Source organism: Prunus dulcis, chromosome 3, assembly GCF_902201215.1.
Source record: "Prunus dulcis chromosome 3, ALMONDv2, whole genome shotgun sequence".
NCBI lineage: Eukaryota > Viridiplantae > Streptophyta > Magnoliopsida > Rosales > Rosaceae > Prunus > Prunus dulcis.
This window is the reverse complement of record NC_047652.1, coordinates 23,648,342-23,660,737: the sequence shown is the minus strand read 5'-3', so window position 1 is coordinate 23,660,737 and position 12,396 is coordinate 23,648,342. Positions and strand designations below refer to the sequence as shown.

Here is a 12,396-nt window from a genome sequence, read left to right as displayed (position 1 = left end):
TTTTTTGGCCACAAATCGTCCCATGAATATCTTTTCTTTGAGAATTAAAAGTCCTATGTTTTTCTAATCTATACTACACATGAAGCCAAAGACATGTTACTGTAAACAAGGAAGCCAAAGACATGTTACCGTAAACAAGGAATCCCTCAAATATCTAATTTTTTACTGAGATAATCTTTAAGATAATATCTAAAAATTAGACGATTCTGAATGCAATAGATCTTGGTTGGTCAATTGAACCACTTAAGCTTGCCAACTTTTATTGTATGGCTCCCATAATGTTATGTGTCCATCTGTCGTCTCGCGTTCTTGGCCATTTGATTCTTCTCCTTTTTTTCTTTTTTTCTTTTTTTTTTTGAGAAATTCTATGATTGCATTCATAATTCAGTCAAAAAAGTCACTAACCACAAAAAGCCAATACAAACTAGCCACAAAAGGGCTATTACAATAATGGAGCAGTCTAATATCAAAATTAAGAAAATCTAGTATGTCTCCACTAACGATAAGGCAAGATCGAAGAAACTCTAGCATAGGCATCCCAACTAAGATTGCAAACTTAGAATAATAAAAAAGAGATAAAACTTGAAAAAACCAAGCCATAACAATACAAATAAAACTCTCACCAAGGAGAGATGAAAAGCTCTCACAAAGGAGAGATGAAAAACTTTCACAAAAGGAGAGGTGAAAACTACACAGACAACCCAAAGAGTCTCTACAACTTATTCCAAACATAAAGAAATTGCAAAAAAGATGGTGGTGAAGATCCGACGCCGAAATGCAGGTGAAGATCCGACGCTGAGCCGCAGCCGCCTGTAATGGTTGGATGAAAATCATAACAAAACTAAGACAAATAGGGAAAACTATTTGTCTCTGAAAATAAGGGAAGAGGTGAAAGGAGGAAGAGAAGAGGGGAGAGGGGGGAAGAACAATGGCTTCCTCCCCCCTCAAAATAGAAAAGACTCTAAGAGTGTTTTTTAGGAAAAAGGGGCTTAGAGTTTTGGATAATTACTTTTTGAGTCGGCCATTTGATTCTTCACATGAAGATATATAGAATATGTTTAATTTTCTATCTTCATATTATTCTTATCCAATTATATATATTGGTGGTGATGGATGGTCATTGTTCACTGGCTGAATCAATGTGAATATGCTATTAATGGTCTTCGTTTCTTATTAATTAACAATACTAAATGGTAATAATATTATTTATATTTAAATTATTCGAGCCATATTATTAGTCAGTGGCCCCTTTTTTTTATGTTCTCATTAATTTCATTGGCATAATTGGCAGTTGATTCCCAACCCATGTCCAATTTTATCTTCACACTCACTATGTGAATATGAAAAAAAAAAATACATTTATATCTTTTCATTCATCATTATTCCTAAAAATACCCTTTAATTGCTAATTCAAGCAAATTTGAGAAAAGTTTGACAATGGCACGTAGCCTTGTTGTGGTTGTGGCAAACTTCTAAAATATTTATCCTGTCCGTCAAACACAACTTGATATTCTCTATATCTCAACTACATACTAATGATTAACAAAGAGAATTTGTTTAAATTAATAATTAAATGGTATTTTAAAAATAATGGTGAGTGAAAAGATATGATTGTATTTTTTAAAATTTACATGGTGGGTGAAGAAATAAGACCAATAACGGAAATATCAACACTCATTCTAACATTGTATGATGGCTGAGGGAGGTGGTTTTACTATAATTCCAAGATGGCGACATGGCCTGCTCTGCACCATGAGTTACATGAAAACGGAAATAGAATAGAAATTAATGTTGCATATATATCACGTATGATGATTTACCAATCCCATGATAGTTTGTCTGTGATGATAGTGATCATCACTATGCTTTGCCCACGACGAACTCATGTGAATATTAATACCTGTGTGGACTCAATAGTATTGGATTTGGATATTTTATATCAAGAGTACTGAGGAGAAGAGAGATTCCAACATGTTGTTATGAATTGATTGAGTAAGTGACTAGTTTTTCATTAGGAATACATTTTTGGATCATGATAAGATTTAGAGTGATATTAAACGAACTTTAAAATTAACTGAGTACACACTATTACTAAACTATTTATTGAATTACTAATTTACCCTAATAAAAAAATGACCAAAAAAGATATATTGAATTGTGAAACAAATAAAATTTTAATAAGTACACCTTAGGGTTTAGGGTTTACTCACTATATTCAACCTGTATCAGACGTAGAAAAGTCTTCGTATTGCTTGGTACTCACGAATAACGTAGCGAGTACTGGTTTATGATTGGTATTGCGAAATTAAAGATTTTGATGAAACCCAAAATCTGAAAAGAGGGCACAAATTCATGTAAAAAGATAAACTTGGTTTAGGATTTGTATTAGAGTGTTGTAATAGGGCTATTTTTAGTAGTTAAATATGATGTACTTAGTTAACTTTACATTTTGATTAAAATATTATAGTTAACTTAAATTATAAGGTGTACTCAGTTAATTTTAGAGTTCGTTTAGCAGTGGTCTAAGATTTATCATCTAAATTTAAAAGAGTGTGAACACTAAACGATATAAATTCATATGAATTCATGGGGCTGCAAAAGCAGAATCTGAAAATTTACTAGTGTGGAACGTGCAACTTCTAAATCTCATCAGCGTATATATTACAGGAAACTAAACAGAATATTGGAAGGAATCTCACCAATTTCCTTTTTCTTTTTCCAAACTAAGGAATCTGAGCAATTAAATCTATAATAATTTTTGGTTAATTTTTGATACATATGCACCTGTAACTCCATTGGTGCTGTTCTGCATAAATAGTATGACTAAGTTATATTGTGTTTGGTGCTCCGTCGGATAACAATGGATCGAACTCCATAAATAAAAAAGAAAAAGTCACTCAGTTTAATTTAATCGAGGTGTATTGACATACTATATCTGCTACTTACAATGCTTGATTTATCCCCAAAAAAAAGAAAAAGAAACTACAGTGCAATTATATATCATCAACTGGATCTTCAATGCCTTTCCATCATCAAGGATGTATATAATTATGTTTCGCTTGGGAGGGCCTATCATGTCGATTGGGAGCATTGAACCACAACCAAGAACCGTAGAATTTAATGTTTCTCTGTTATCAATAATTCAACCCAAAGAATAGAAATCCAATTTTTGAACCTCTACTATCAAATTCACCATTCTATTATAAGGTCTTTTGCTTCAGGAGCACCTTTTGATTTCCTTCAATCGTAGTCCATCCCCAAATCTTCTCAACACACCTAGCTCCCAATCTGGAACATGAGCAGCCCCTACCCCCATGCCCACACCCGCCGTCTACCAAATTTATCAAAAATCTGTCAATTTGTGTAGCAAATAATTTCCTACACAATCGAATATCCAAATCTGAAATTCTTGAACACTGAACAACGCATACTTGAAATTAAGATGGGCATCAATCAAAACTGAAAGGGAACCAAAATTGTGAGAATCCATGGTTGGAGAGGAGGGGACTTGATTGAGTCTATGTCTATGGCACAATGGATTATTTCGTTAATTAGGGGCTGGAGGAAGAGCCAACCTGCTGGGGTTAGAGGTTTGTCGGAGTAGTCATTAGCTGTTGATCAACTCATGAGAGAGAGAGATAGAGAGATCTGAGGAGAAGATAGCAAAGAAGAAATGGAGTGTGTTTTTTGTCCTAATCTTATAATTAAGCGTGTATTATTTAAATCGGAGTGTGTGAGTTGTATTAGTTAGTCGGATAAAAAGAGTATTAAAAACCTAATCTGTTTAATATAGTCCAGTAATTAAATAATACAAGTTGACACTAAACAACTGACATTGACTATTTACTCATATCCAGAGTTTAATACGATGTACCAAACATACTCTAAAGGAGATATTTTTTCTTTATGCGAATTACAGTTTGACATATATGAAAAAATAATTCATCAAAAATACAACAAAAAAAACTTATGTACACATATCACATTGTTATTGGAAAAAATTAATGTAGGAGATCCTACTTACACGGTAAAGAGGAAAATATTTTTATACCTTTATTAATTTGTGATTAATGTATGTATGAATGAACGAACTAGAATCAAGTAGATAGTGCCAAATGAAAGATTCAACTTTTTTTTTGGGGTTAGGTTAAGTGAATGAAAGATTCAGTGGAGAGTATCTGGATCCATATGGAACGAGGAGGAAAAATTAATTAAAAAGTATGAGAGGAATAAATATGTATAATAATTACCACCACCGAGGCAAGGCAGGGCTAGTACTCACATCCCATGATGATGTTTGTTGTAGATATTTCTATAGCTTTGACATATGAGTCTGACATATCAAATAGATTCGAGGGCGGAGGAGGCCCCAGAAGAACCAAAACTTGTAAACTTTTACTTTTCCTTGGTTGGACTTTTCAAGCGTTTTGCACTTATCATTTAGTCGCATGTGTATATTGTATTGTATGCATAGTTTCCTCCACCTCTAATTTAGTGCCCTGCCCAAATTTGATCCTCCTCTCATGAGTCATGAGCTAGAGCCACCCAAATTTGATTTCTCAAGCAACACAATGAGAACGTTGACCTTTCTTAGCAGAATCTCACTTCTTCGGAGGAATCTGAAATAAATCTTTTATTTTTCTTTCAACTTATATGACTCATGATGCGTGCATAATATAATAATATTCATATGTTGCTGTGAAAACAGAAGTTTTGGTCTTCAAAATGACACTCCTTTGTATTTGTAATACCAAATTGTAGAAGAATTCGGCGGTCCACTCAGAGACTCGCTCATATTCAAAGATGAAATAATGCAAAGTATTTGTGTAAAGTGGTCAATGGCTGAATGGTTGAATGGGGGGCGCAAGTTCCTAAAGTTGCGTTTAAACTGAACTTGCTTTTGATTGATCTTCTTCCCACTCCCAATTTGCAGGCGTGGTGGGGCACACAATATTCTTTGATTCGTTTTTAGACAAACGAAACCAAAGATTTTGGTTGGAACTTATAGCAGGGAAGAATCGAAACTAAAACTTCAGATTTAAGAATCTGAATAAATGCTTTTAATCACTTGAAGTATAAGCGTCTTTTCACAATTTTTGATTCTTAAGCATCATTGTACGTGGAAACTTTCGCCACTATTACCAGATGGAGTCTTCATCTTTAGTTTTTGACACCCACCCCATTTCCATAAGGAATGCAAATCCATCTGTCCAACAAATATGTGTCCCATCAGCAGAAGAAACCGTGGAACAATTGAAGTGGACATTGTGGAAATTTTAGCCAAAATTGTACACACAAAGACTTTGGACCCAGAAGTTGCGGTCAACACTAGACGCCAGATGATGCTCTGTACACTTCACCTGTTTTGGACCCAGAAGTTGTAAGCTAGCTTTATTGTTTAGACCGTGCACTGGAATTGGATTAATGTCAAAGTACTCGCCTTAAACTAAACGTATAACCTAGGCAATAGTGAGAATACTATCAACCTTCTCTCTAACTTTTTCTTTTGGACCTTTTTCTTTTTTTTGCTTGACATGTGTCATTCTCTTTGCACTTAAAACAATGTCATTAATATATTATACAAGTAAACTTTTGCTTTCCAAGTTTACCCTTATTCAATTTATCCAAAAAAATTTCACAACTTTCTTACTATCTTATTAAATTTTTTTTAAACGTCAATTATTTTTTTATAAAGAAAATGTCTGCTTTTTTTCAAAAAAGAGGAAATGTCCCCTTTTTTTTAAATACAAAGTACTTTTTCTTTTTTTCCTGTCTAAACCCTTTGTGTTAAAAAAAATATATTAAAAAAATTAAAGGGGACATTTCCTCTTAGAAGCATATATTTTCTTTAAAAAAAAATAATTTACTTTAGAAAAAATTTAAAAAGATGGTAAGAAAGTCGTGAATTTTTTTGGGATAAATTGTATACATTTAATAAGGGTAAACTTGGAAAATAAAAGTTAACATGTATAATATATTAATAGCATTGTTTTAAGTGCAAGGAGAATGACACATGTCAAGCAAAAAAGGGAGAAGGTCCAAAGAAAAAAGTTAGACAGAAAGTTGCTAGCATTCCTCATGGGTTTAAACTTGAACAACCTACGCTGAGTGGCTAAAAGGTTCACGATCGACAACAAGTCCACTTCGAGGAAAACAATAAGAAGAAACCCTTAATTAAATCAAGCCCGCAAAATTAAAGTCGAAAATTTTAGGCAGATAGAGTTTCGTACTCAACGAAAAAGAGGTACAGAAAAAAAAATATAATCGAAGCCGCTAGGGGTCTCTAGTTCAACTATATCCAAGAAACTTAGGGGAAAATATATACACATTACGATCCATGTCTGATATCCATTCATATAATTGTGTAGAGGTCAAAGGCAGGAAAACAGGTACAATAATTTCAAGTGGAGTTATCTGCAACTTGGGAAAGCTGTCCCCATTACGTACCTAAGCTTAGTAGGAAATTGTCAAAGACTTGGAATTCACGCTCTCAAATCTATGGCAGCATGTGCTTGAATTTACCTGATGATGTTAACATTGAAGAATTTCTTTTGGGAGATAGCGCGATAATAAAACATTTGTTGATTAAACAGATAGATTGAGATTAATTTAATAAGGTGTATATATATGTGTTTGTATGCGCACGCTTCATTTTTATAAATTTGGAACCAAGAATTTTCATATAATTTTACTTTGTGTGTGTGAACATAGATGCAATGATATTAACTAATTGCAAGGAAGTAGTATCCTATAGCTAGGGTTGACGTTAATTGTATGATTGTTTACCCTTGGCCAGGGTCCACTTGAGGGTATAATATCTCTATCCTTCTCAAGACGATGTAGAGGCGGTGATCTGTTACCAAAAAAAACAAATAAAGAAGAAGAAAAAGAGGAGGAAAAACAAGTATATGTGGTGTGGTGGAGGGGTGAAGAAATTCAACATTAACAAAATAACATATTGTCGACCATGGATTTGTTGGTTTTATTCGGACAAGGAAATACTGAAGATTTACTAAGTTACCACCAAATCCTATATACAATACAACTAGCGACAATTTCTATGGATTATAATCTTGGTTTATAATTGAGACAAGATGATAGACTCAAGTACGTATACTTGCAGAGCATATTAAGATAAGATGGTTACACCAAAGTTGACTTGAACCAGGCAGCTCTCCTCCTTACTGTGACTTCCTTGGCGCTGATAAATTGGGTGGTTTGGTTTCGAATGTCGCTAGCTAGGGTTTGACCAGTTGTATTATTCTATCGCTATCGGTTGCTCATTTTCTTCATGTACAGTTGTAACTTGCACCTTTTGGATTTCAACTTGTTTTTTCGTGTGGGTTGTTTAGAGAAACTTTATGTCTGGATCAGAGGTTGGCTTGTCTGTTCAAAGAAACAAAGAAAGAAACAAAGACTATTCAAGTAGCAGTGGTAGGACCACGTTCACAAGCCGTACGCAGGCAGAACCCAAAACAAGAAGAAAAAGACATGGCTGTTGACCAAATTGGACGACCTTTACAGTGTTGGGCTGCTGCAGGCCACACAAATCCTTGTTCCTTGAAAAGCTAGCGCAACTTTTTTTTGCTTTGGGCCTACTGTTAAGGAGAAATTAAGGGCTTTTTTTCTTCTTAAGATTAGGGATTGCTGGAGAGCACATTGGCCCAAGGAACCTGCATCATGGCATGGACTAGAAACAGATTGATGCAAACAGTTTTTAACTGGAATTTTTTTTTTTTTTTCCTCTTTTTATTATTCATAATCTAGACAAGTTAAAACAAGCAAACATAACATACCATAAGATAAAAGTAAAAGATAGGGAAAAAAACATAAATATTAAGTAACAGTACAAGCTATTCAAGTTACAGCTCTTCCTCTATGTTAGTGAGTTTGCATATAATATCCAAGCACCAAGCACTTCCTTTCCTTTCTGTGCTTTGACGTCTGCTTCATTGCAATGCAACCACCCAACTCTTCACATCTTCACATCAACTCACTCAAGCCACTGAAATAACAGGAGGAGGAGGAGAAGCATGCTTGAAACTTTGGTTCTGCTGTTGCTGCTGCTGCTGCCTGGCAACAGGGTTTTTCACAGATAGGCCTGAGGTACCAAAACAGAAATACTGGCTCCTCAGCCTTCTATTCAGGGAGCCTTGTTTACCCAAGTTTGGCGTTTCATCATCAACTACATGATTTGACCAAGATGGTCCAGCAGTATCAGTTTCAATGTACACACCTTTTTGTTTATCTAGAGAACCAGGTGAAGAGATTGATGATGATTTTGAAAATGAACTAGAGCGCGACCGACGTGGAACAGTTATGTGTGGAATTGCCTGCAGAACACCATGCCTTATGCCACAAGCAAACCTCTTCTTCGCAGATGGACTTGATTGGTTGCTCCTCACAGAAAGTGTCCGTTTGTTATTCGCCAGTGATGAAGGCTTTGAAAATCTCTGTCGAAGTGGTGTTGGTGCATCATCTGAGCTGCTGCATATCTTGTTTGAATCCACCGAACCAAAATCAACCGATTTCTTGAATCTTTCGGGTTTTTTCTCCTTCATCCGGGGCCAGCCAATGACGCGTTTCAACTGTTGTGCTGCATAATTTACAGAACCTGGTTTTTTACTAGAGAATGAGCTGCGGTTCTCATTGGTTGGGTCATATGGGCTGATCAGTTCTGGTGAAGGTGAATTGTTTCCTGTGCTATGCTGATCAGCAGTGGCATCTGATACATTTTCAATGCCTGTATGTAAGAAGATTTCTGTGTCAGAAATTCTAAATGATGTTCCAGGACTGCTTCCATCACCTTGCATCTTCAACCGAGAAGCAATGGCTTTTCTTGCATTGTAATCTTGACAACCAAATATCCCCCCAGCTGAAATCAACTGCCTAATTAGTATCTCAGACGATGCAGAACGAGGCCATTGTCTGAGGTAATCAAGTGCTGTCATGCCATCAATATCACGGGCATTGACATCAATTGATTCAGCAATCATCAGCAGTTGCACCAAGTCAGAATGAACATTCCCAATGATTGCCGTGTGAAGGGCAGTCCGTCCTTCGTTGTTTTTGGCATTGATCATGTCTTCAATGTTGAAAGCTTTCCCACATACCAATTGCTTCAGAAGCTGAATTTGTCGGTCCAATCTTCGGAAGGCAGGACTTTGAAAACCAGATACAGCCTTGTGGAGAAACGTTTCTCCAGAGTTGTTTCTCATGGAAATGGATGACGGAGAAGCAGATATAAGAGCTTCAGCTGCAGCTAATTGACCCCTTGAAGCAGCCACATGCAATGCTGTGTTGCCCTGATGGTCATTGGAGTTTATGATATCATAAGATGCTAAAAGGTACTTCACAACCTGCATGAATGACAAGATTGGTCACATTAATTAAGTGTATGGATCAAATCATTGCAATAGTTCAAGTCAGGTCAAGTCTTGAATCTTGATCTTAATCATGGAAGGGATAACCTCTGTCTTACATGAAACAAGTAGAACGGTGCTTACTAAAAACGATCCGAGTTTTACACCTTTTGGAAAGTTTATGGAAAATATATCCACATAGTAAGTAAAGTATAAGATGTGGAACTGCAAATGAAGTGTTCTTTCAAAGTAAATTCTGAATAAGCATCAATCAAACTTCGGAACAATCATGAATCCGTCATCTAACATCTCTGGAAGCAAGAATATACATTAAAGTTAAATATCTATGTAGTCATTCATGATATGCTTTACGCGATAAAACCACGAAAAGCCACGCAAAATTTATGTTTCTATTCATCCTACTATATACAACCACATAACCTCAAATTGTACTTGGTTAAGCTGATACATGTTTGTGTATGAATCATGCACAAAAGAAAAAGGAAAAATAAAGGGCGCAATTTGGAAAAGCAGAGCTTACAACAGCTGGGTCTTTTTTTTTTTTTTTGGGTCAAAAGAAGAAAGAAGAAAAAAGATTGAATCTTTGCAAAAGCACATCTAGACTAGTATAAGGGGGAGAGCCTCTCACCTCTACCCGCCCTTTCCCAGCTGCTGCATGGAGGATAGTTGATCCCTGAATATCCCTGTAAGCCAAAACATCTGAGCAATCAGAAAGAAGCTCCTTCAAAATGCTCAAATTTCCTCCTCTGGCAGCAGCATGAACTGCCCTGTTAACCATCTCCCGTTTGTATACAGAAGGAATGTCCCCAATGTGTTCTTCCAGCTCTCCACCTTTGCCTGTCATAAATCTTGGGGAAACTGCAAAGTCAAAGAGCAGCCTGAAAACCTCAGTGTTCTTACTCCTAGCAGCAGCATACAGTATATCAGTAATCCCAAATTCTCCTTCCCCAAAAACAAGCAGAGGGTTTCTTTCAAGTAGTTCTTGAACAAAACCAAGCTGTCCAGCTGAGGCAGCTGTGTACATAAGCCATCCACCATAACCAGCCCTGATGAGAGAGTTCTTTCCTTTCTTGGATTCACACTCATAGAAAAGCTTTCGAGCAACGTTTGAACGGCACTTGGCTACATCATCAAAATGTGCCTCATCATCCCATACTGTCTCAAGACGACGAATTCGGCGTAAAGATGTGAGCTTGATGAGGTGGTTGCTGTCAATGCGGAGGAGCTCTCGAACCAAGTCATAGTGACCATTAGCAGCTGCCCAATCAATCGGAGAAGCATACCACCATTGGTCCCCTGTGCTCTCCCACCGAAGAGGAAAATATGTAGGAGGCATTCCGATGATTTTCTGAAGATGGTAGAAAATAGAGAGCTAGCTAGTTCTGATGATTTAGCAACACAAGAAGCAAGCAAGCTTAGCAAAAACAGGAACATGAAGAGATAAAGGAAGCAATAAAGGTCACAGAAAGAGAAGAGAACAGAACAGGACCTTTGGTATTAATTTAAGCAGTTGATAAACTACCAGCAATGCCAATAACAGAAGTACAGCAAGGGAAATAAAAGATGAAATAATTATGAATAATATAAAGTAGGAGGTATGGGATGGGAAACAACAATCATGGCTTACACAAATGGAAGCCAGAAAAAGGAAGAGGGCCTTGGAATGGATTGGAGGAAAGTAGGAGAGAAGAAGAATATAATATGGTTTTAGGGTCAATATCAAAAGTAATATTGTGTTGTGTGTGACAGAGTTTTAGGCTTTTGATGATGGTGATAAGAAATAACCCTCCCCGCCAAAAGAAATTACCATAGGGTGAAACGAGATTCGTTTACTACTGTGAATGTGAAATGAAAGTTACAGATAATGATGGTGTGATGTAGGGAAGGAGATTAAATTTACTGATACTTTTGGTTGGGGTAATGATAGAGGAGCAGAGGAAGCAGAGCTGGTGGGTTGGATTGGAAGATATAAGAAAATGCTGATAGTCCATAAATTATCATTACTAATTAAGCTTTGATTCAGACGTGGTACTTAATATTCTCTGGTTAGTTAGGTAATTAGCAAAGCCTACTTTATTTAGCCACCACAGTGGTCAAAGTTGACACTTTACCTGCACAATCAATCCACCTTCTTGTCCCAGTCAAGTACTCAACAAAAGAAACCACTCATGTTTAGGTTTGAACTCCAGAATCTCTGATATTTGGTCTAAGAATTTTCATTCCCTGATCACGTAAGCATTTGAACACCAATATCAGAATTATCGGGATTAATTGATCAACTTAAAAAAGAAATTGGAATTTCCAGGAATTTAATACCGCGATGGACGATGGCTTACTCAATCCAACTTCTATTCTATGTGCTGATCTTGAAATGGTTCATTATGTCAGCTGCATAAATTAATATTCCGTCGGTGCAATGCAAGCAAGCAACACGCAACTTTTGACGGTAATGATGCAATGCAATTTTTAGGTTTTAGACCATAAACAAAACCAACTATATTAATACTGTTAACCTATCTAATTCAAGACACTTTGGGCCCGTTCGATAATCATATTAATAACCTCTTGATTATCTTATTTTTTTCTTCTTTTATCTCCGGCAGTAGGAAATTATTACCATAGTTGGGATTGTTAATCATTCCGAAAGCAATAGGTTATTATATATAACAACCAACAAAGCAAAGATTACATGTAAGATTTGGGTGTGCAGTGCAGCATATCTGTTTGCCTTTTAGCTTGGCTCTTCACAAATTAGAAGCTTCAACTCTCAAACACAAGTAGTATCCCTATATTGTCTACTCACACATATATATATCAGTCTTACTGGAAGACACACACACATACAGAGCAGAGCTTTAAAAAAGCAAAAGATGCGCCATGTGCTTGGTGAGAAGCAGCTTTTAACTTTTGGAGTAGCTCAACACTCAAAAGCTATAAAAATAGAGGGTGTGGGTTACTCACTTTAACAATAATTATTAATCTCCATGTGACAAGTGACATGTCAAATTTCTGT

At 36.2% G+C, this 12,396-nt stretch overlaps 1 protein-coding gene across 2 annotated transcripts; it reads right to left on the bottom strand.

Annotated features, from left to right (window-relative positions):
- Nucleotides 1–7,772: 7,772 nt before the first annotated feature.
- LOC117622501 lies at nt 7,773–11,305 on the bottom strand. 2 transcript variants are annotated; one of them, XM_034353191.1, is made up of 3 exons: nt 10,873–11,305; nt 10,012–10,765; nt 7,773–9,359 (listed from the first exon to the last, which is right to left on the bottom strand). In XM_034353191.1, exons 2-3 carry the CDS (start codon nt 10,717–10,719, stop codon nt 7,998–8,000), a joined length of 2,070 nt encoding a protein of 689 aa, XP_034209082.1. In that variant the 5' UTR covers nt 10,720–10,765; nt 10,873–11,305; the 3' UTR covers nt 7,773–7,997. The 2 variants fall into 2 exon arrangements, with proteins under 2 accessions (XP_034209082.1, XP_034209081.1); XM_034353190.1 differs by having other exon boundaries at nt 10,012–11,305.
- Between the last annotated feature and the right edge of the window lie 1,091 nt (nt 11,306–12,396).

What these genes read in the sequence shown, in the direction of transcription:
- LOC117622501 (XM_034353190.1), bottom strand. Translation starts at nt 10,719, where the DNA reads ATGCCTCCTACATATTTTCCTCTTCGGTGGGAGAGCACAGGGGACCAA. An exon ending in CTGGGAAAGGGCGGGTAGAG is followed by an intron (nt 9,360 to 10,011) that starts GTGAGAGGCTCT and finishes TCATTCATGCAG; the next exon opens with GTTGTGAAGTACCTTTTAGC.